This window comes from Typopeltis vanoorti, chromosome 16, assembly GCF_054136105.1.
Source record: "Typopeltis vanoorti isolate ZY-2024b chromosome 16, IOZ_Tvanoo_1.0, whole genome shotgun sequence".
NCBI classification, from domain to species: domain Eukaryota; kingdom Metazoa; phylum Arthropoda; class Arachnida; order Uropygi; family Thelyphonidae; genus Typopeltis; species Typopeltis vanoorti.
In genome coordinates this window covers 74,752,619-74,778,121 of record NC_143564.1, presented here as the reverse complement: position 1 = coordinate 74,778,121, position 25,503 = coordinate 74,752,619, and the positions used below count along the sequence as shown (strand labels likewise).

At 34.2% G+C, this 25,503-nt stretch overlaps 1 protein-coding gene across 1 annotated transcript in view; it reads right to left on the bottom strand.

Annotated features, from left to right (window-relative positions):
• LOC150098133 (NBAS subunit of NRZ tethering complex-like) overlaps positions 1 to 25,503 on the bottom strand; it is a 1,063,858-nt gene that overhangs the window by 250,565 nt on the left and 787,790 nt on the right. The window contains exons 43-44 of the mRNA XM_090406267.1: positions 20,070 to 20,281; positions 1,933 to 2,043 (exon numbers count right to left, since the gene is read on the bottom strand). Of these exons, the coding sequence (XP_090262393.1) occupies positions 1,933 to 2,043; positions 20,070 to 20,281 (323 nt within the window). The remainder of the gene's footprint in view (positions 1 to 1,932; positions 2,044 to 20,069; positions 20,282 to 25,503) is intronic.

The following is a 25,503-nucleotide window of genomic DNA, read 5'->3' as shown; positions in this document are numbered from 1 at the left end:
CCACTACTACTTTGCACAGCATTCTAGAACTACAAAAAAAAAAAAAAAAAAAAAAATCCCTCTGCACATAAAACATGATCTCCCAGTGAGAACTGTTTGCTACAATGCATCAAATTATTCAAGTTGAAGTACTCATGGTATTAGACTCAATGATACTAAACATAAAATTAGCCAATCAAATTAAATTAATAAATAAAATTTTTGAAATGACATATACTTGTAATAAAGACCACATCAATCACACTTATATGCAAAAAAGGAAAATAAACTTAATCAGCAATACAGCCTATACTACACTACCAATTATCAAGCATCATGAAATGAACTGCACTTCACAAACTTACTACATATATAGAAAAATTCCATGTCATTCTGAACACACAGTATAGCAAAGGGAGTAATATCACTACTGAAAAATTTTACAGACCTAATAAATGTGGCCTTGCACAAAATCAAAATGATCATGATTGTCTTTATCAAACTGGCAAAAGTTTCTGATACACTCATACATAAAGTTTACTAGAAAAACTAAAGAAATATTCAAGGAGGTATATATCCACAGTCATGGTTTAAAAGTTACTTTAAAAAACTTTTATGCATATCAGATTAACCATCATTAACTATGAGTAACCACACCCAAAAGAGGACAGAGCTCTTTACTGATCCTCTTTAATATCTATATGCATAATATTAACTGGCTACTGTCATGAGAAAAAATCCTCCAACAGATAAGCAAAATGACATTAATACAGTCAGCAGCCAATTTATCAAAAATTAGAGTCAATGAGGTCCAGAAATCCAGAATGAAGGAAAACTGACATTAAGGATCTAATGATATGACATCAATCCCCACTCTCCTATATAAATATTATGCACAACAGTTAAAATTATGCTCATGCAGGTTAAAACATTATGATAGTGTGACCTTGACAAACTAAAAGCCACAAACGATTTCCAAAACAAATCACACTAATAATGAAGAAATTGTACAAACTTAAAAAAACTTAGCTCTTGTATAAATAAAAGCACCAATTTATGATACTTTATGTAGCTCTTGAATAAATGCCCTTGCACTCTATAAAGCTTTATATCACATTTTAAGATCTATAAAACATATGCATTCCGTGCAAACCATAAACAGATTAATATTACTACGATATAAAAATAATAGTTATTTTCTGAGGGAAAAGAGATGTCACCTGTATTCCCACCGCAGTGGTAAAAAGCATAAGACTAACATTAAAACATACATGCCACTATATGGTTATGCTAAAACAGTATTCTAATGCTTTCCAGAGATTATCCAGGAACACCACATTAAATACTGTTCTTAACAAATATATAATAGTATACTGCATGTAAATATAACACTCACAATGGAAAGGTGATTCTGAGCTTCTATATACCAGACAGGTTAACAAAGTGCCATTTTAAAATAAATGCTTGAAAGTGATAATGCCTTAGAGAGGACATTTAGTGTTAATACAATTGAAGAGAAAGGCTCTATCCTGCAGACCCAATAAAGCATATTAACAATAATAAGTTCACTAAACTAAGCATAATTTATCCAGTTCAGTAATAATAACATTTCTTAACTGAATGCACAAGTATCAAGGTGTGTGTGTGTGTGTGTGTGTGTGTGTGTGTGTGTGTGTGTGTGTGTGTGTGTGTGTGTGTGTGTGTGTTTCCACTTCTTCCTCTTTCTTCAATGCAAGAAAACATTGTGTTGCTACTCAATAATGCCTATATGGTAATATAATAAAACCACTGAATAGTAGCTAATCATTTATCCTTAGAAAAGTTTATATATATATATGAAGCAGCTTGAAGATTTATATATAAATGTATATAAATCAAGAAGTCTAAGTAGGCTGCTGTCCACTGAGACTAATGATAATAATATTATTATTTTAGTTTATTTATTTTTTTTACCTGCCGTCTGAAAAAATAAATTCCAGATGTGACATGTAGACATCCCATAAACTTAGTTGATAATGCTGTGCTAGTGACACAGCTATCTGGAACACATAGTCATCCAGAGTCCTAAATAAAAATAAATAAATAAATAAATAAGAATACACAGAGATATATAAATACACAAACATATATAAATTAGTTTTTGTTAAAGTGAGCATTTCTTTGAATGAATCTACAAAAAGGAAGAACTTCCCAGAATACCGATTTTAACAAGAATACATGAAACTGCACCACAGTTTCACAGCAATATAACTACAATTTGATATTGTGTGATATAAACTAAGCCTGCATGACTGATGATATAGCATTATCATTTTTTGTTCTAGTTGAATTTAAAAAAAAAAAGCATACATATAATTAAAATTATAGAAAGCTTGTTAACTACTCAAAAAAATAAAATAAATAAATAAAAAATAAATAATAATAATAATAAAAGTCACCCAAGGAAAAGAATAAAATATTCAAACATTAACCATAAAACATTAAAGGTGATTAATATGCCAATTTGCATTTAAGCTTTATACAGTTCACTCTCACTATACCAAATTTATGGTGAATAGATTGATACAATGAATTTCTTTCGGCATTCAATTTTATAATTTATATGGGACTCTGGATGGGATTTTTACTAGTACAGTGAGAGTTAAATGAATCAGGACATGAAGCTTTGATCATAAATATAATTAATATTCTTAAAATTAATAATTAAACAAATGCCTGGGCAAGTCTGAACAGTTAATTTTGAATTAAACCTGTTTCTTACTTTGTATGTTATAATGAATTATCCATCAATGAAATATTCCCATAATACAAGAAGGCCACATACTTTTTAATGCTTAACAGAATCATTATTCTGTACTTAAAAAGCAAAAGAAATGCAACATATCAGCTAGATACAATGTTAAAAAAAATTTTCTAACTTATAAATGGATTCAATTGGAACAAGGGTAATAATGGCAGTTAAAATTTTGGTATATCATTGTCATGACATGAAAAGTGAAAAGGAATAACAAAAGTAATTTATTACACTGTCACATAGCCAGGTCTCTAGCAGAGAAAAATAAGAAACTTTTTTTAAAGTAATAACACTTCAATTATGCAAATATTTGACTAAGAAACCTACTATTATGGACTGATAGGTGGATGGGTATGCAGTTAAGTGATTAGGGATAAAGGAGGAATATGTTGATATGTTTCTTGAACAACTAGAAGTTATAGTCCTTGGGGTGAAAGGGTAGAGAAGATGTTCTACAAAACAGCAGTAGACAGAATGAAAAAAGAGGATGAGAAATTACTATCATAGTTTCAAGCTGAAATGAATGGATGTTATGTGGTAGCTGCTCATGTTTTTATATGTTAAGAGGAAATGGAAGAATGAATGGGGACTAGTTCATGAAGCACACTCATGAAAATACCAATAGGAAAGACAACGTAGAAACAAAGCAACTATGAAAATAAGACTGGAGAAATCTGTGAGGAAGAGGTAATCTATTAAGCAGAATGTTTTCTTCTGGATAGCATTCTAAAGTTGGGCATATTTGAGAATTATAATGTTAGGAGTTGTGTGTGTGTTTTGTAAGCAAGAAGTAGTGTTTTGAATGAAAGAGACACAGAATTTTGTGGAAGTTGGGAAGGCTATGGATGGAATATTTCTTTCTTTCTTTCTTCTTTTTTTTCCCTGCTACATTAACCTTGGTGATATATGGAATGCCAAAAGGTAAAAGATCAACTTAATGTTTATATATAAATTAAAATTGGTAAATCTTATGTATATAAAAAAAATTAAAAATAGGACATTAAATATATAGTTCTAATGCACTTGCATAAATATTGACTTCTCGTAAAAATACTGGGTGTATATATATATGAGGTGACATAAAATATGGATAAAGATCAAGTAGATTACTAAGAACAAGTAATGATTTGTTATAATGAATGAATTGAATATAATGAAAGTATATATGAAGGTTAATGCAGACCCACGGAACTCTCATGAGGCATATCATCACTAAGAAGGAGCGGTTAAGATGACTATGGCCTATACAGCCAAGGAAGAACAATTTGCTCTTGAACTCTGAACACACTAGATTGTACAATTCACTTTCAAGCTTGAAATAGTATAGCTTGTTGTTATTCTCTCTGATCCCTGATGTTTGTAACTAGGTTTTAATTTTTGCATTATAATCTGCCTGTAATTCATGTAGGGGACAAGTAAATAATGGTAGTATAGGGAAGGAAATGACCTAGCTGAAGCACCTTCTGTCTTGTTTCCCTTGATTTCAATATGAACAGGAATCCAATATATTCATTCAGGTGAACATACAGATGGAGCCTTCTTATGAGAGAAGAAATGTAGGATCCAGGAGAGCACTGGATGCAGTGATATATATATGGTTTCTAGTGACTGAAGAGAGCTCAAATCAGCACAAATAATGCACCTTTATACCATTTTGGGTAGTGCATTATTTATACTCATTTGAGCTCAAATCAGTACTTCATATATCCAAAATAAAAAGTGTAATTTGATGTTTTAGATGTATTCGGAATGCATAACATGAAAAAGTCACTACTTTTTACTGAAGATGTGAAATTTTACCATTTGTGATGAAACCAGAAGTATAACACATGCTGGAACATGCACCAGTTAGAAGATGGTTAGATTAAACAGTCATGGAAGAAATATAAGGAATTTTGAAATTGATAATGGAAAATTATATGGAACAATGGAAAATAATTAATGGAATTGCAAAGTTCCTATCTGAATAGGTATTCCAGAGGTTAAATACCATTTTGGGGGAATTTCGGGGAGGTCTTCATCCAGCAGTGGACAGAAAATGGTTGAGGAAGAAGAAGAATGGAAAATTCTGTTTGAAATCTTTCAAGAAAGAAGAATGAAAAATTGTAAAGTGCTATGTTATGATATTAATGAGGATAACAGTTGGCCGAGAAATGAAAGAAATCTTAGAACTTGATAATGGACAATTCTGTATGAACAACCATTAGAACTCAACTTGTCATAAATGTTCTCCTCAACAGTTGTATAGTCATCACTGTTTATAACAGTGATGACTATTAAACTTATCAACATTACTCTTTCTATATAAAAGATGAATTCTAATAGTTGTCTTTCCCAGTAGTCTTTCACACAGGAAAAATAAAGATATGAATTTAGTTATTTATTTTTGATTTTTTATCACAAAGACATCAAAAGCTCATATTGCGCAGGACACAGGTTACAGCAGTACATACAGTAAACAGTTAGCAGGACAATCACAAACATCTATGCCCCTGGTGCGATTTGAACCATTATCTCCACAGCCTGGAGAGCAGATACACTAACAATTCAGCCAACCAGGGTGGCATGAACTTAGAAGGAGACAACAGGAAGAAAGAAACTGCAGATGCCTGGCTTATGTGACTTTTGAGAGAAAACAAGTGTCAGTGACTATAAGGAATGCAAGAGTATCTGAATTTACAAATTGAAGGTTGACCTTTCCATTTCCTCAATATCAATAAGAAATCTGCAGTGTTTTCATGAATTTTGAAAAAAATAGCTGAAGTTTTAGAACTTGCAATTCTGATGATAGCTTTTGGTCGATTGGCATTTTCCTTTTCTTCCCAGTAGAATAAAGAGGTTTTTTCTTCTAAGCAGGAAGAGAGATATTTACATGAACCATGAATTTTTATTAGATGGGTTGATGTAGTCAAATAAACTAAGCACTTTACATTAAGGGAATTAGAGCTTAACTTTTTATTTTTGTTTAAAAAGTTAGCTTAATTTGGGCCTGATTAAAGCTTTATTTATTTTTGAAGTATTATAATGATTTAAATAGCTTGTTGTTGATATCTAACCTTGCATGTGGTATATTTATCTTTTAATTAATACCTTGGAATTATTAAGTTATTGTCTTTTTTGGTATTTAGAGGTATGAAGATTCAAATTTCTTAACCAATGAGGATGTAAAACTGTGTCTAAGAAAAACAATTATCATTAGGAATATATACATCTAGGATCAAACTTGTTTGCTTCGATTTCAGTAGAAAAATTTAACACCACTCTCATTCATCAGAACCATTGCAGAAGAGAGAGAAAGAGCACATCTTTATGTGTGATAAATTTTTGCAATATTATGCTACTTGAGAAGACAGCTGAAGATCCCATGAGAGACTCTGATTTTGAACATTCTTGGATATGGACAAATACAAAATTAGCATATTCTGTTCTGAGTTTGTAAGAGTTACTGATAGTCAGATGGAAGGATGGAAATGCTTCATAAATCTATAAAAGAATGAGCTGAATGATGTAATGCAGCTATGTGCCATAATGAGAGAGCATCAGTGTCATTCACTATCAGATATCCTGATATCTACAACTTGCAGTAATGTTTTTATTTGCAAACCAAAAGGTGGTTGACAGTCTGACAAATATTATACAAATTTTCCAAATTTGGACAAAAAATAAGTGGCCATGTGGGATGGCCTAGCAGATTTTATTTTGGTAACATATAATAATGACAGCTGCTACTGATGTGGCATGAGTGGTTCATTTACACTGATGTAACGACTAGAAATGGGTGATATTCAGAATGCTGAAGCTAAAGTTCTGATTGTTTCATGGCAGATTGGATATGAAAACCATAACTAAACCATAAATACATACAGCATGTATATGACATGTATAATACTAAGGAAAGTGATGTCAAGCCATTAGCCTCTATATACAAATAGCTCAGTTGTGAAGTTACTTCATGAACAAACTTTGTTTGATTACACTTGGATAAAGGATTAAACCAAGAATATAATTTCTTGGCATCTTTAATTTATAGTATAACCAAGTGAAAAAACATTTATCATCTATCTCTAATCCAGAGTATTTTAGTAAAATGGCACGTCACCTTTTGACTACCTTGTATATGGAAATATCACTTCTGAGTTACCTGAAACCTTAGTATCATATCACTTCTGGGTCTGGCTCTCACTGATGAGACCTCAATAAAGGCTGAAACTGGTCTGGATAGTGACTCTTCCCATAATGCATAGCAGTCCATAAGGATATGCCTTCACATCACTTGCCTTAGTATCCCATAATGCTTTGCATTATGGGATACCCAGTCGTGAAGTTACTTCATGTGCACACTTTGTTTGCTTACACTTGGACATAAAAGATTAAACCAGAAATATAATTTCTTGGCATAATAAGTTGCCATTCATAGCTGTTTATTTATTTTGTGTAGCTATAAAATGGATATATCTCCAAGAAAGCATTTAAAAATCTGTACTCTTTCTTAGCATACATCCATGACTCAAAGACAAATTGCCAATGAGTGTGGTGTTTGTTTGGGTACTGTAATGCAATTTTAAAGAGATTTAGGGAGGGAGGGAGGTACCTTTCTCCTGGCAGAAAAGGAAAATGTAGGCAAAAAAGAAAACTACACTTACTATTTAAGAAAAGCAAAATGAGTCCAAGATTGTGTGCTGTATACTTAAATAGAGACACTTGGAAGCTTGTAAGATTAATGTTTCTGACAAGAGTCCATCCAAGATTGTCGGAAGCAGGGAGGATTGCCCACAGACCAAAAAAAGAAAAAAAAAGAAAAAAAAAAAACAATTGATGAAGGCTATGCAGAAAATGAGGCTCCAGTACAAAGACTGAACTGTTAAATGGAAGCAGCTCGTATGCTCAGATGAGAGCCATTTCTTTGTACAAGGAGCATGAGTATCCTATGTTCACAAATCAGTGGCTGAGAAGACTTCTCCCATCCACCTTCAACAAACTCTTAAACATCCAGCTAAAAAGATGTTCTGGGATTGACAGTTGACACATGACAGTGCAGGATCACTTGTGTCTGTTGACAGTATGATGAAAAGTGACCAACATATAAAAATATTGGAGAAAAGAGTGGTCCCACAGATCCAGAAAGACAAAGAACTCATCTTCCAACAGAATCTTGCTCTATGCCACACTTCAAAAACAGTGAAAGAGTTCCTCAAAACTCACAACATAAGCGGACAACAACTCTCCTGACATTAACCCAACAGAAAATTTGTGGACCATAGTGAAAAAGAGACTTAGAAAATTAAATTTTGATACTATCCATTATCAAAACATGGCTTCAAAATACAGAAATAAAAAAAAAATTGTTCTACATTGGTTGAGTCCATGCCAAAGCAAATTAATGAACTTATTAGGCACAGCAGAGCACATATAAATTATTAGGTAAAGTTGAAGTTTAATTTTTGTACTTATTTTCTTGCAAAATTAAAATTTTTCTTTAAAATGTGAGTTTTTGGATTTATTTGTTTGGTACTGTATACCTGTTCAAGAGAGACAGATATATTAATGTTCCCTTTGACATTTCAAATTTCTTTACTGTTATCTTCTCAGCTTGAGAGCATTTTCTGCTAGTTGTTGTGTTGTAGTATTATACCTCCTCTTCACTTGCTCATAATAAGGTATGTTCTTGTAAGGCTTGATCTTGATCATTTGAATCTGATTTTTATCCTTCCACTTCTGGCTGGCTTGAGAGTGAGGTAAGATAATCTCCCACACAATTAGCACATTTGGAGATGTTTTGCACTTAGTTTTATTCCCATGCATTTTACTGCAACACTAAGCACAGTTGGCAGAGTTATAACAGACAGTCTAAGCATGGCTGCATTTCTTTGCAGCAGCACAAAGAGCTCAGAATACGAAGCCAAATGGGATACTGATGTTGAAGATTTAGGGAGGTTAAATGCAACTGTTATATTCCTGCTGGGATATCACCAGGAATATTAGTTACAAGGTACCATCCATATGTATAAGAATTCTTATTGTTGTCACTCCTTGATCTTTTAATTCAAAGAAATCACATCAAGAACATTGAGGTCTCACTCTAATATTACTCCTAGGAAGAAGTTCAAAGTTTTGTAGGAGGATACTGTGATTGGCATGTCTTCAAGTGATGTTGTGCAAAGGAGATGAAATTTAATTCTTTCTGAGAGGTGTCTCAACAAAAAGGTCTCCAGAAGCATCCTTAACAGATTTCAGGGATCCTGCAAACCCTTTCAAATCTTCTTGATAAAATAGGGTGACATTTTCTTGATTAGAAATTCATCAGATATTCATCTGCATGTATAATGAAAAAAGATGGTATATTTGTATAATTCTGATGTTTTCTATTTCTTGTTCTGGTTTCTGTTCTGGATTGAAGCTTGCTGAGGAAAACCTCAGATAAACATGAGGATAAAAGACATTCTCAAGTGAGGGAAGAATTCAGTGGCATGGTTTCTCACCTATCACAAATGAACTCCCAGTATCTGGTTAGAAATGAATGCAGGCGGAAGTAGAATGCCAGAACTATCCTTGATGCATAATTGCATCACAGAAAGCCTTGGATGCAGCCCCCCCCCCCCAGGCTATGGGGAAGGGAATTTACTGCAACACCACAAACCCTCGCAAGAAAGCCTGCTGATTGAGTAAAGGTGGACAGGCAATTAAGGACCACCAAGCTTGCTGAAGCAGGATCCAAAGTGGTATGAGACTCAAGGGATCCCCTCTCTGGATATCTTGTTTTTTAGACTACCTTCACTGAATCCCATTGATGGCAGTCTAAAGACATGACAGTAAAAAGGCAATAAAGAAGTAAAGAAAACAAAGAATACAGAAAGCAAAGAATAGACAAACATGAAAAATGAAAATAAGAATATTTTAGATGTTTAGAGTAATTACTTTGAAAGGCAGCAGGAGTAGATGATATTCAACAAGAAAAGCTGAAGTATGGTGGTATAAAAGTCTTACAGTGGCTGCACTGCATAGTTCGGAAAGCCTGGACAGAGAGAGAGACAAATTCCTGATGATTGGAGTACGGCTCTCCTGGTACCCATATACAAAAAAAGGGAAATAAAATTGAATGTGAGAATTACAGAGGTATTTCCCTACTCAGTGTTCCAGGTAAGATTTATGCAAGTATACTTGAGAAACGGTTGAGAATAATTGTGGAAGAAAAGCTTGGTGAAGAACAAGCTGGATTCAGGTCAAATAGCTGTCAGGATCAGATCTTCACTTTACGACAAATAGTCGAGAAATCGTGGGAATTTAACAAAGATCTGTACTTACGTTTTGTCAATTTGGAAAAAGCATATGACAAGGTGCCAAGAGAGAAGCTATTTAATATGCTCTAGTTACATGGTATCAATGGGACATTATATCAAGCAATACTTAGTCTTTTGAGTTGTAAGTCAGCAGTTAGAATTAAAGGAAGTACAGGAAGGTGGTTTAATATTAAATCTGGTGTGAGACAAGGATGTACATTATCCCCTCTGTTATTCATTATCAATATGGATTACATTATGAAGGAAAGTGGTATTAAACATGATATCAAAATTGGAGATGTTAATGTCAGCTCTTTGCTTTATACAGATGATGTTATACTTCTAAATAAATCCACTACAAGTTTGCAAGATTCTCTGACTAAATTGAATAACTGTTGTAATAGATATGGTATGAAGGTTAGCAATAAAAAGACAAAGACAATGAAAATAGGCAGAATCGTTGAAAATGTCAACTGTGTTGTGAATGGAGAACCTGTGGAACAAGTAAAACATTTCAGTCACGATTTTTAGTGAAGATGGTAAATTAAATATAGAAATACACAACAGAATCAACAAAGCTGGTATGGTAATAACTCAACTGAATAAATTCATATGGAATAAGAGAGAACTTAGTCAGAACTCTAAATTAGCTGTATACAACACAGTGTTCAAACCAGTTTTAACTTATGGATCTGAGAGCTGGGTCAGAAGTAAAATACTTGACCAAAGACTAGAGACAACAGATATGAAAGTCCTGAGAAAGATTAGAGGCATGAATAGATGGCATCAATGGCAATATCATATTAAAAACGAGGATATTAGGAAAGAACTTGACATTGTCAGCATCCAGGAATGCGTTAGCAGAGCTAATCTCAGGTGGTCACTTAAACAGAATGGGTGAAGAAAGATTAGCAAAGCAAGTGTTCTCTGCCAGGTTGGCAGCAAAACGACCCAGAGGAAGACCAAGATATAGGTGGATTGATACGGTACAAAGTGCCTTAGACGATAGAAATATAAGATCTGGTAAAGTTGGAGTCGTGACAAGTAACAGACTGATTTGGAGGAAAATTGTAGATAGGAAGTTAGTAATGATGTAAATTTTTGATGTAGTACTATCATATCCTGTACACCCCTTGAAGGTACATGGCAGGAATTTGATGATGATGATGGAGGTTTGTATGGATGTGCAAATCTCCATCTACACAAAGCAAGGAGCTAAGCATGATATGTCTGATTCTTATATCAGCTTTAATGCCATTCTCTTTCATAATGCAATTCACATGAATGATGAATAAGAGTTAAAATAATGTGCACATTATTTTCACTCTTACACCTGATTTTATCTCAAACAATCTTTCTGTATTTCCATCAATTCTAACTGCTGATTTACAAGTTAAATATAGACTACTTAATGCTTTGTATAATGTTCCATTTCCCCAATATAACTATCATTTTGTACCTTTTCTCAGGCTAGCTTGTCATATGCCTTTATCAGAACTACAGGGATGTAATCTAGCTCGCCTCCACATGGTGCACCCTGGGTAACGCTAATTGAGCTAGAGCGATTTGGCAGCCAGTCTAACAATTAGTTCTCCTGGCTAAGGCATGCAGTCAAACAATACTGATTTTTCTAATTTTATTGATGAAGCTGACAAAAAACTGGGATTTATCCTTAAGATGTGTCAACTGAATATCAAGGGAATTAACAGAGCAAAATGTGACTATCTCTGCAAAATGCTACAAGAAAATAGCATTGACATTGTGCTTCTTCAAGAAACACATGCTGAAAACAAAGACGACCTTAATAGAAGAGGAAAAATAACTGGTTACACTCTGATTGGTGCTACATACCACCTGAATTATGGCATTGCAACAGATATCAAGGATGATATAGAAAATGCTTCTATCCTGACAACGAGATGTGATAACGATACCCATCTTGTGAGTGTGAAAATTCACAACATAACAATAGTCAATGTCTATACACCTCCTTTAACATCATGGTCTATAGATTGATACCTACTTATCAACATCCAACAGTATGAATTGGTGATTTTAATAGCATCATTTTAATTCCATCATGAAGAATGAAAGTACCATGATAACAACGACTGCGGGACTACCCTCGTTCAATGGGCAGAAATAAATATTATACAACTTGTATTTGATGTCAAAGATAGAAACACCTTTAGATCATCAGCATGGCAAACAGAGTCTAATCCAGACTTATGTTTTGTTTCAATAAACACAGAAGGGCAAACATTACCAGCAAAACGATATGTACTTTCTAACTTCCCACACAGTCAACATCGACCAGTGTTACTGGAAATTGGTATGATACTACCTATAGTAAGATCCTTTCCACAACTGCGTTGGAATTTTAAAAAAGCAAATTGGAAAAATTTTGCGAATGAATTGGATAAATGTGTTCGGTGGATACCTGCTAGAGTTGCAGAGTACAAGAGATTTGTAGGAGCAATTATATCAACTGCGAAAAAATATATCCCTAGAGGTTACAGAAAAGATTATGTCCCCGGATGGAATGAAGAGAGTGAACATCTCTACAGAGAGTTCCTGAAAAGTGAAGATCCTGAAATAGCAGATGAATTACTACATAGCCTGAGCTCATCGCGAAAAACAAAATGAATTGATACGGTTGAAAACCTTGACTTCAAACGATCAAGTAGAAAAGCTTGGAATCTTCTCCAACAACTATCCACAACTAATCTACCTAAAAGAAAAAGCACAATCATCTCCCCTGAGAAAATAGCTAATCAAATCGTTAATACGTCAAGAGAACCTAGAGACCGTGAACATACCAAGAAAGTTAAGAAAGAATTTAGAGCTTTAAAAATAAATACCCCTGCTTTCTCACAATATGCCTCAATCTTCACTATAGATGAAGTAAAAGCCTCATAAAAGACATCAAAGCAGGCAAAGCCCCAGGCTTCGACAGTGTCCATCCTGAATTTCTGATTAATAGTGGGCCAAATACTATAAAATGGCTCTGTGAATTCTTTTCTGATATATTATTGACTGGCCGACTACCTAGCCAGTTTAAGAAGTCAAAAATAGTTGCTATTCTTAAACCTGGAAAACTACCCCAGGAGACAAAAAGTTACAGACCTATTGCTTTATTGAGTTGCACCTATAAAATGTTAGAGCACCTTCTGTACAACAGATTGTCCACACCAATTATGCAGCATGTCCCAATCGAGCAAGCTGGTTTTAGAGAGAAACGTGATTGCTGTGATCAAGTGCTCACTTTAACATCATACATAGAAGCTGGATTTCAGAAGCGAGAAAAAACATCAGCTGTCTTCTTGTACCTAAGAGCAGCCTATGATACAGTATGGCGTGAAGGTCTTATATATAAATTTCTTAGCATTGTCCTATGTAAACAGACTGCATACTTAATTTCCCCCATGCTCACTGAATGTTTCTTTCAAGTTATATTAGGAAATAAAATGTCCCAACAACGAAAACTTAATAATGGTCTTCCACAAGGGTCAGTATTGGCACCCTTACTTTATAACCTATACACATATGACTTGCCTGCTACCATCTCACGCAAGTTCTGTTATGCTGATGACACTGTATGTCAGCTTTGTACACTTTGCCATTCGACACAAAAACATGAGTCAGGCTGAAGATGTACTTTTGTGAGTACGTCTTCAGCCTGACTCATGTTTTTGTGTCATTATGAAAATTATAGGTGAATATTATAAAAAATGGAGGCTCCAGCTCAATCCAGACAAAACAGAAGTATCAAGCTTTCACCTTAATAATCACATGGCAGATGTCACTTTACATATCTTCTTTGAAGGATGTTTACTACGACACAATAAGTTTCCAAAGTACTTGGGCATTACCCTGGACTGCATGCTCTCTTACAAGCAACACCTAACAAATGTTTCTGATAAGTTAAGAACCCGTAACAACATAATACAAAAACTAATAGGCACGACATGGGGAGCAACAGCCGATAATCTGCGGATTATTGCTCTTGGTCTAGTTTTCTCTGTTGCTGAATATTGCTCACCAGTGTGGCTAAATAGCACACATGTTAAACTTGTTGATAGCCAAATAAATAATACAATGAGACTGATTTCTGGCACAATTAAATCAACGCCCACACACTGGCTTTCAGCTCTTAGTAACATTGTTCCACCGAATCTGCGCAGGACTAAGGCTCTCTTACATGAGTATAAGAAAATCTTGAAGAACACAGCCCTACCAATACATTTAGATCTCCCAGACTTAAGTGTACGACGATTGAGATCAAGACATCCACCACTACAATTAGCCCAACTACTACTACATTCTAACTTTGACTTGAAGCAAAAGTGGCAAGAACAGTGGGAGAGCCATACAGATGACATCACAAAATTTTCTCTCAATGAATTACAAGAAAGTTTTGATGCTTGCTCACATCTCCCACGAAAATCCTGGACTCAGCTTAATAGAATACGAACTGGTCATGGTGTATCTGTGGACATGCTTTTTAAATGGGGTAAACGACCATCCCCGCATTGTGATTGTGGAGTTCAGAGACAAACTGTGAACCATATTGTGACTCAGTGTTATCTCAGAGCATATTCAGGAGACAAATTGGACTTTTTAAGTGCTACACCCGAAGCTATGAACTATCTGACTAATATGGATGTAACCTTTTAATTTTATTGGTTTTTAAAATGACTTTTGACTTTTAATTTTATATGTTATTAAAGTGTATTGTACTGCATGTTTTGATATTCATGCCATACGAATAAATAAATAAATAACCAGAACTACAAAACTTAAATATAGAATGCTATTATATTTCCATGATTTTGCAACTATCTGTTGTAAAATGAAAATATTATCTTGACTTCTATTTGGCCAGAACCCAGTTTGTTCTTTGCTAAGTTTCTCTTCCACAATGTATCCTTTTCTCAAGTATGATTGCATAAATCTTACCTGGAACACTTAGTAGAAGATTCCTCAGCAATTATCACAATCAACAACTTTAATCAGTTTATAGACTATGAGAGCTCTATTCCAATCATGTGAAATTTGACCTTCTGCATTATGTAGAGTAGCCAATACAAAATTTTTATAGTTCCATATTTAAGCATTTCTGGATGGATATCATCTGCTCAGGCTGCCTTTCATTTTTCCACTTCAAATATTAATATGTACACCTGTTTGCATTCTGCTTGAATGTTTTCTACCACTGGTTTGTCACTGATTTCTTCGTTTTCTGCCTTTCAAAGTAATTACTCTAAACATCTAAAATATTCTTATTTTCAGTTTTTATGTCACCTTAATCATCTTTTTTTTTTTCTCCCTTTGCAGTACTCTTTCTCCCATTTCTAAGTTTTTTCAATAGCCTGAAATTACTGAAATACTGACTTCAACAAATCTTGTTGAAGCCTTCCCACGACTTTTGATTAGCTACTTTTCTTCAGAGCTAAGTTGATCTACCTTTGTCTCTGAATTTTTTTAGGGCATGTGCCAATTTATTTGCTAGGAGCTTTCAGTATGCTTACTTCTTTTCCAGGAGTGCTTCTTGTGTAAAGCATGGTGTTCTCATGTTTCTATCATTGAAGACAACTGTACATTAAGAATACAAAGAAATTATAAAATAATATACTTAGTTTTAATCCTTTACCCAAGGAAGCAAAACAATGTTTTGCATGTGAAATATATTCACATCTGAGCTACTTCTATATAGAAGCTAATGACTTGACATCACTTGCCTTAACATGTATCCCATAATGCAAAGCACACACTCTTTCATATGTGTAAAATGTTATGCATAATAGGAAGGACCACTACCAAGACCAGCAATCTTTACTGAGATCCCATCAGTGGGAACCAAACCCTGGGGAAGATACTAAGGCAAATGATGTGACGTTATTAGCCTAAGTAGCTCAGATGTGAATATGTTTCACATGGAAAACACTGTTTTGCTTCCTTGGGTAAAGGATCAAAACCAAGTATATAATTTCTTGGTATCTTTAATTTATAGTAGAACCAAGGTAAAAAATGTTCAACCTGAAGACAACTTTATCCAATGCTTTCCAACTGAATGAGTGAATGTTTTCTTCAGAGTGTGCCACCAAGACTTCAAAGTTCGGTTCTTGTTTTCGAATTGTTTAATTTTTTCCTGAATAATGTTTGTATAGTTGAGTTTACAGTTGACATGTTAAAGCTGCTCAACTTTGATTCTTTTCTTGGGAAACTTTCTTACATATTGTTCTTTTCAATGTGAAATTCATTTTTATTTTACTTAAAACTAAGTGATGATCATTTCCAATTTCAAATCCTCTGCATACTCTTATATCCTGAACCAGAATGAAAATATCTATCAACAATAACATAGTCAATGAGGCTTTTCTTCTTCTTATAATAATACACATATTTCTATGTGGTCAGAAGACTCATCATGAGAAATCGATTATCCACACAGCAACTATCAATACCTCTTCTTAAACTCAATCACCAATGAAATACTGACAATCATTTCTTGAAATGCATTCACTTCCAAGCATAAAATCTAATCCTAACACAATTTCAATGGATGATCCTTGTTCTTTCAGTTTGCCATGTACTGAAAAAAGTCTTCAATATCAATCCTATAAAACCCTTTTAATAACGTAAAGGCTTCTATCATTTCTCCTCTTTTTTGCCTATCAACTAGTTTCTGAAGCCCACAGATCTTCAATCTGCTCTCATAAAGAGCATTCCATAGACTTGCCACAATCTTTGTCACTCGTCTCTAGATCCTTTCTACTACTTCCTCATTCCTACTGAATCCCAGTAACTAGATCTGGCAAAGTGGTGCAGATGTTGCCTTCTTCTTCAAGTCATATAATGGGGAACAATTTCACTATCCCAGCTTGTATGTTCTTCAATAGCCACGTAATCTGATGTGATCTTTTGGTTTCTTCGCAATATGTCCTCAAAATTTAAACTCCCTGTCCACAATCATTCCCAAGTCTTTAGCATTCGTTATAGCACCATATAAGCATTCAGAACCAAGATTTACAACACGGATTCCATGGTAAGACATGCAAGCCCCACATTACAAGAACCAACAATCAGCATCATCTTAAGTAGTGAAAAGAGCATGTACAGTGGAACATGGAAGCTTGGAAAGCCATGTTATGGAACAATGAATCATGCTACACCTTCTATCAAGCAGATTGTAGGTATGAAAGATGAACAGTTAACATCTCATACCAGAGCACGTAACCACAACTATGAAATTTAGAGGTGACAGTGATGGCATGGTCCTGTTTTTCCTGGTATTGTCTTGGACCTCTGTTTGTGGTGCCATGAACACTGAATTCAGAGAGGTATCTGAACATTATGGACAATGCAATGATTCCTGCTTTTTTTGGCATTTCTACAGAACTGACCATTGTTTCTTTCAGCAAAACAATGCACTTATCATCAGGCTGCTGCTGTAACTTCTGGTTTGTGGACATGAACATCACCACACTTGACTGACCTCACAGAGTCCTGATATCTGTTGAACATCTGTGGGATGAGCAGGAGCATCAGGTGAGGTAAAGGGACAACCAACCAACAGTTCAGGAACACATCACATGCATATAGAATGGTCCAAAATTCCCATTCATGGAAATTTTGGACTATGCAACATACTTCCCACAAGGATTGCTGCAGTCATCGCAGCGAAAGGAGGTCCTACATCTAATTAAGGTGAGTGCTGTGACTGTTTATTCTTCATACTAGGGTGTCCACTGACTTCTCTCCAAGCAGTGTATATGACAGAGATTTATGTGGGAACAGAAGTAGATGAATTGGAGATTATTAGCATATTGCATTATCTCAATGTAAATACAGCTGTGAGATTATATGGGATATCAGCTCACATTTTGCAGTAATGTGCAAGGAACTGGCAATGCCTCTGATTAGGCTCTTCAAGTCTCAGCTCTGGTAGAGTTCCAAGGGAGTTGAAAGAGGACAAAATAATTCCCTTGCATAAGGGAGGTTCTAAGACAGCAGAAGAAAATTATACCACCCCTCTACAATAGTGGCAAAAGTACTAGAAAAATTAGTAAAAAAGAGAATTCAATAATGGGTAGGTAAGAATATGATACTCTATGAAGGACAACATGATTTTGTGAAGGGGCAGTTATGCCATAGTAACTTACAAAGTCTTTATAATAGAGTGACAACGAACTAGATAATGGAAATGGTTGCCCAATGCTTCTGCTGGATTCTACAAACACATCTGACAGATTACTACATGGATCTCTGTTATGCAAATTAGAACAAATGGTGATGAATATGACATTGGTTATGTGGATAAGGGCAGATATCAAAAAGTGGTATATGGAGGAGCAGAATCCAGGCAAAAGCTGGTGACTAGTGGTGTGCCACAATAATAGGAAATAATCTATGGAAAGAAAATATTCAGTTGTCTGCTGATGATGCAAAATTAGATAGTGTAATAGTGAATCACAGAAATATGGGAAGCTTGCAAGATGTTTTAAATAGGCTGTGAGCATAGGTAAAAGATAATGGGTCAGTCTAATGCGGAGAAATGTAAAGTTATGCTTTTTGGAATAAACAGATCACAAGCTGTGTATCACATTGATGGAGCTGTACTCCAGGAAATAGATGAATCTATGGATTTAGAGGTGGTGGTGGTAGACAGGGAGTTGAAGTATAAAGCAAATAAAGCAAATTAAGTGACTTTTGATTATTCATATAATTCAAATATGAACTACCTTAGCAAATATTGCTAAGGTAGTTCATAAGATTACATGGCTACTGGATTTTTGGAGAATGAGAAAGTAGTGGAGAGGATTCAGAGGAAAGCAATCAAAATGGTGCATAGCCTGTGAAACATTCCTATGAGGACAGATTGAGGGCATGTGGGCTGCAGAAATTGGTTGATAGACAAAAAAGAGAGAATGCGACAGAAACATTTAATTTACTTAAAGGGTTTTATAGGAATGATGTATAGGAAATGTTTCAGCACTTATAAATTACATCTTTAGTTTAATGCTTTATCCAAGTGTAAGCAAACAAGTTTGCACATGAAGTATCTTCAGGACTAGGGCAACTAGTGGCAAAGGTGGACTGAGTTCTCATCACTTTATCATATAATGCAAAGCACATCTTCTTGCGGACATGTATAATGTCATGCATTATGGAGAGGGTCATATGGAGTATGGTTTTGCTTTCTGCATTGCTTCAACCTTGGTATCATATCACCCAGAGGTGATATGATACCAAGGTTGAAGCAATGCAGAAGTCATATGGAAATATGCCAGTTGCCAAAAGGTGTCACACCTTATTAAATTACTCTGGATTAGAGAAAGATGTTGGAAGTTTTTTTCACTTGGTTAGTTAGACAAAAAAGTTTAAAATAATATTTGATTTTTGCATGTGTGTGTGTGTGTGCATATGTGTAGTGGCTGAAATTATAGCAACAGTTGATAGTATACACTATATTTTCTGAACCATATAATTATGACTTTCTATTAAATTAAATAAAATTAAATACAACTATTACATTTTGCAAACTGCTCATGCAGTTTGCAGAATGTAATATCATATATACAGATGTACCACAATAAGCAAGCTCTAATCTTTTTCTACCATTCCTTTTTAGTTCTTCTATATGGTCGCAGAAAACTGACTGTATATTCAAAATATATTTTATAGTATGCACAGAATGCACTGTATTATTCTGAGTTTTTTTAACTCTAGAATAACTTTGAAATAGATACATCCTCATATTATTTTAAGGCAACGATTTTCACTGAGACACATGAGAAACGAACCTAAAATCACAGGAAAAACATAAGTATTACCAGGGGAGATGGGCATTTCTGAGTTTCGCACTTCATTTAAGCATTTATACTTGTCAACAACATATAGGTAGGTAAATAACATTGCATATTCTTAAGTGAATGAGAAAGAAATAAAACCCAATTCTCACTACAAAATTTTGGATTACAAATTGCTACTTAGTAAAAAGCACAAAATCAACTTACATGGCTAATCCAAGAATTGTTTCCTTCTTGTAAATATCATCATCTGTGAAACGGGAAACATCCACACCACCTCCCAAGCTCTGTAGTAGTTCAGCTTGCACAAAGTCAAACAGCAGGTTATTATATTTCTTTACAAGGTCAGAACATTTTCTGACATCTTCATTTGCAATAAACATTATGTTTCTGTCTGCATCATTTAACTCATCTAGTACCTGAATATAAATTTAATAATACAATTTTGTTCAAAGATTAATAATACAGTGCTTCTAAACAAGTTCTTATCATTTCAACTTGCAATAAATCTTTTGTCATTAGCAATTATTTGAAAATAAACATCAAATTCTTAGTTAACAATATACATATAATGAGTATATTGTTATACTGAACAGGATAAAAGATGAAAAGGAATTTTGAGATGCAATGACAATCAATTATAATTTTAACTGCTTCTTGAGTTTTACAGTATCTTATACAGTCAACTCATTCTACAAAATTACTCCATTATTATGAAAAACGAAAAAAAGAAGCCCAGATCAAAGCTCAGGAGTGGTAATCAAATAACTAAAGAAAATTTGACACCCAACAACTGCTGTGAGATGTTGAGTGTCAAATTCCAATACATTGTAATTTCATCATCATCATGCATATCAAGGATTTAGGCCTAGCATTGCCTGTTCCGGCCTTAGGAGTCATCGTTGAATCGTTTAAGAGGATGCTCTGGTTTTCTTTTTCCTAATGGCTTGTTTTGGTAATCTTTCTATTTTCATTCTTTGAACATGTTGCATCCATTTATGTTTATATTTTTTAATTTTTTCTATTACTGGTTCTTGGTATAATTCTTTCATAATTTCTTTGTTTCTTTTGTGATCAAATAGGGTATACTTTGTTTTTCTCATAAACTTCATTTCTGCTGTAATTAATCTTTGTTTGTCTTTTTCTTTTATTATCCAGATTTCACATCCATACATTGACTGGTAGGGCTAATGTATTATATACTTTTAGTCTGGTTTGTTTTTGAACTAGGTTTGGTTTAAATATAGAGTTAATTACACCTGTTATTTTTATATATTTTGTAATTTTTACATTTATATCTTTTTCATATGTGATCATACATCCTAGGTAGTTAAATGAATTCATACATTCTAAGATCTTGTTATCTGTTACTATTTTAGTTCTTGCTGGATCTTGTCCTTTAAAGGCCATAGTTTTTGATTTTTGTGATGATATTATCATACCATAATCTTTGGCTATCTCATTTAGATCTAAAATAGCTTTCTGTAAATTATCTTCAGAATTTGTAATTATTATTTGGTCGTCAGCAAAAAGGAGTGTGTTTAAGTTCACTGTAGAAGAAAGTTTAATTCCTTAATGTAAATTTTTATTCCATTTTATTATTATTTCATTTAAGTAGATATTAAAAAGAATTGCTGAGAGGAGACATCCTTGTCGGACCCCTTGGTTTATCTCTCTCGTATATGATAGCTCGTGATTTAATCTTATTTGTATTGGATTATTTTCATATATACTTGTGATAGCTTTAAGGATATTATTTGGTATTTGTCTTTCTTTTAATATGTTTCTTTTAACTTTGTCAAATGCTTTTTCAAAGTCAATAAATACAATATGTGATTCTAAATTGTATTCTCTTCTTTTCTCTATTATTAATTTTAGGCGAAAGGCCGGGTCTATATATGATCGTCCTTGTCTAAATCTATTCTGTACTTCTAAAATAAAGTTTTTGGATATTTCATTAGTTTGCTATTTAAGATTCTGCTATATATATTTTGTATTTAGGGTCATCTCTATTACCTTTTTTAAAGATAGGAATCACAATTGCTTTTTTCCATTCAATTGGGGGGGATACCAGTTGATAAATTTTATTTAAAAACAATAAGAGTCTTTCTTTGAATCTTGTTCCAGCTTATTTATATAGTTCTGAACCTAGCTTATCTTCTCCAAGTGATTTTCTGTTTCTTCTTTCTTTCAGGCTGATTTCTAATTCTTCTCTAGTTATTTCCTTTTCATTTTCATTAATTGTTTTCCAGTTGTGTTTTTTAAAATATTTGTCTGTCCACAATTCTGTGTAGTAATTTAGAAATTCTTCTCATTTCAATTCGGTGTTTAATTTTATGTTTTCTTTGGTATCTGCATTTAAGTGTTTCAAAATCTTATATACATTGGGTCTTATTTTATATAAATCATGTTCTAAATTAGAAACAAATTTGTTCCATGATTCTCTGTCTTTTTCTGACTTCTCTTTTAGCTATGGCTCTTATTCTTTTATATTATATTTCATCTTCTAATCTTTTACTGCTTAACCATTTGGGATAGGCTTCTTTTTTCTTTTTGATTATTTCTTTCATTGTAAATTCCCAGATCTTCAGTTTTTTCCTTTTATTGAATTTTTTGGTCTTTCCTAAGCTTTCATTTGCTGCCGCAATTAGTATCATTTTTATATTAAGCCATTCTCTTTCTATTTCTTCATTGTGTTTTATTTTATTTAGATATTGTTAATTCCTTGTTCATATAGCCATTGTACATTTGTGTCATTCAATAGTCTAGTTTTATAAACAAATGTTTCAAATTTTCTTTCTGTTCTTGTTACTTGTAGCCATTTAGGTGGTAATCTTAATTTTATTTTAACAAGGAAGTGGTCACTGCTTATTTCATATCCTCGGTGAACTCTAACATCTAGTGAAAATTTTGATGTCTTTTCATCATCATCAAATTCCTGCCATGTACCCACAAGGGGTGTACAGGATATGATAGTACTACATGAAAAAATCATATCATTACTAACTTCCTATCTACAATTTTCCTCCAAATCAGTCTGTTACTTGTCAAGACTACAACATTATCAGATCTTATATTTTTATCGTCTAAGGCACTTTGTACCGTATTAATCCACCTATATCTTGGTCTTCCTCTGGGTAGTTTTCCTGCCAACCTGGCAGAGAACACTTGTTTTGCTAATCCTTCCTCGCCCATTCTATTTAAGTGACCATTCCACCTGAGATTAGCTCTGCTAACGCATTCCTGGATGCTGACAATGTCAAGTTCTTTCCTAATATCTTCATTTTTAATATGATATTGCCATTGATGCCATCTGTTCATGCCTCTAATCTTTCTCAGGACTATCATATCTACGGTCTCTAGTCTTTGGTCAAGTGTTTTGCTTCTGCCCCAGCTTTCAGATCCATAAGTTAAAACTGGTTTGAACACTGTCTTGTATACAGCTAATTTAGTGTTCTGACTAATTTCTCTCTTATTCCATATGAATTTATTCAATTGATTTCCCACCATACCAGCTTTGCTGATTCTGTTGTCTATTTCTATATTTAATTTAGCATCTTCAATAAAAATCGTGCCTAAGTAGCCGAAATGTTTTACTTGTTTCAAAGGGTCTCTATTCACAACACAGTTGACATTTTCAATGATTCTGCCTATTTTCATTGTTTTTGTCTTTTTATTGCTGACCTTCATACCATATCTATTACAAGACCTATTCAATTTAGTCAGAGAATCTTGCAGACTTGTAGCAGATTTATTTAGAAGTATAACATCATCCGCATAAAGCAAAGAGCTGACATTAACAACTCCAATTTTGATATGTTTAATACCACTTTCCTTCATAATGTGATCCATATAGATAATGAATAACAGAGGGGATAATGTACATCCTTGTCTCACACCAGATTTAACATTACACCATCTTCCTGTACTTCCTTCACTTCTAACTGCTGACTCACAACTCAAATAAAGACTAAGTATTGCTTGATATAATGCCCCATTGACACCACATAACTGCAGTGTATTGAATAGCTTCTCTCTTGGCACCTTATCATATGCCTTTTCCAAATCGACAAAACTTAAATACAGATCTTTGTTATATTCCCATGCTTTCTCGACTATTTGTCGTAAAGTGAAGATCTGATCCTGACAGCCTCTGTTTGGCCTGAATCCAGCTTGTTCTTCACCAAGCTTTTCTTCCACAATTCTTCTCAACCATTTCTCAAGTATACTTGCACAGATTTTGCCAGGAACATTCAGTAGGGAAATACCTCTGTAATTCTCACATTCAGTTTTATTTCCCTTTTTATATATGGGTACTATGAGAACTCTACTCCAATCATCGGGTATTCGTCCCTGTGTCCAGGCTTTCTGAACTATGCAGTGGAGCCACTGTAAGACTCTTATACCACCATACTCTTACAGTGGCTCCACTGCATAGTTCAGAAAGCCTGGACACAGGGACGAATACCCGATGATTGGAGTAGAGTTCTCATAGTACCCATATATAAAAAGGGAAATAAAACTGAATGTGAGAATTACAGAGGTATTTCCCTACTGAATGTTCCTGGCAAAATCTGTGCAAGTATACTTGAGAAATGGTTGAGAAGAATTGTGGAAGAAAAGCTTGGTGAAGAACAAGCTGGATTCAGGCCAAACAGAGGCTGTCAGGATCAGATCTTCACTTTACGATAAATAGTCGAGAAAGCATGGGAATATAACAAAGATCTGTATTTAAGTTTTGTCGATTTGGAAAAGGCATATGATAAGGTGCCAAGAGAGAAGCTATTCAATACACTGCAGTTATGTGGTGTCAATGGGGCATTATATCAAGCAATACTTAGTCTTTATTTGAGAAATACTTCAGCATTTCTGGTCGAATATCACTACTCCTGCTGCCTTTCCACATTTCAAGCCTTTGATGGCTTTTTCTACTTCAAGTATGGATATGTATTTCTGCCTGCATGCCTGGTTAGTGTTTTTTACCACTGTGCTGTCATCACTGCTTGTTTCATTTAGCAGTTTTTCAAAGTAATTACTCCATAATAAATTTAGTTTAATCCTTTATCCAAGTGTGAGCAAACAAAGTTTGCACCTGAAAGTATCTTCAGGACTGGGGTAAGGTGATACAACACCAGGGCAACTCGTTGCAAAGGTGTAGCAAGCTACCAACACTCCTGCCCCAGTATCTCCTATAATGCAAAACACATCTCCTTGCAGATATGTCTAATGTTATGCATTAAGGGAAGGGCCACTACCCAGACTAGTTTCGACCTTTATTGAGGTCTCTTCAGTGGGAGCCAGGCCCAAGCTGAGATACTAGGCAGAAGCATTCGCAGGTCATCTCTACCTATAGGAGTTGCCAAATAGTGTGCCACCCTTTTTTAATAAATTACTCTGGATTTAGAGAAAGATATTGAAAGTTTATTTTTCACTTGGTTAGAGTATAATAAATTTAGTTTAATCCTTTATCCAAGTGTGAGCAAACAAAGTTTGCGCCTGAAAATATCTTCAGGACTAGGGTAAGGTGATACAACACCAGGACAACTCTTTGCAAAGGTGTAGCAAGCTACCAACAGGAATGTTGGTAGCTTGCTACACCTAGTCTCCCACCACCAGCCCTGTTCTCAAAAATATCCTCTGA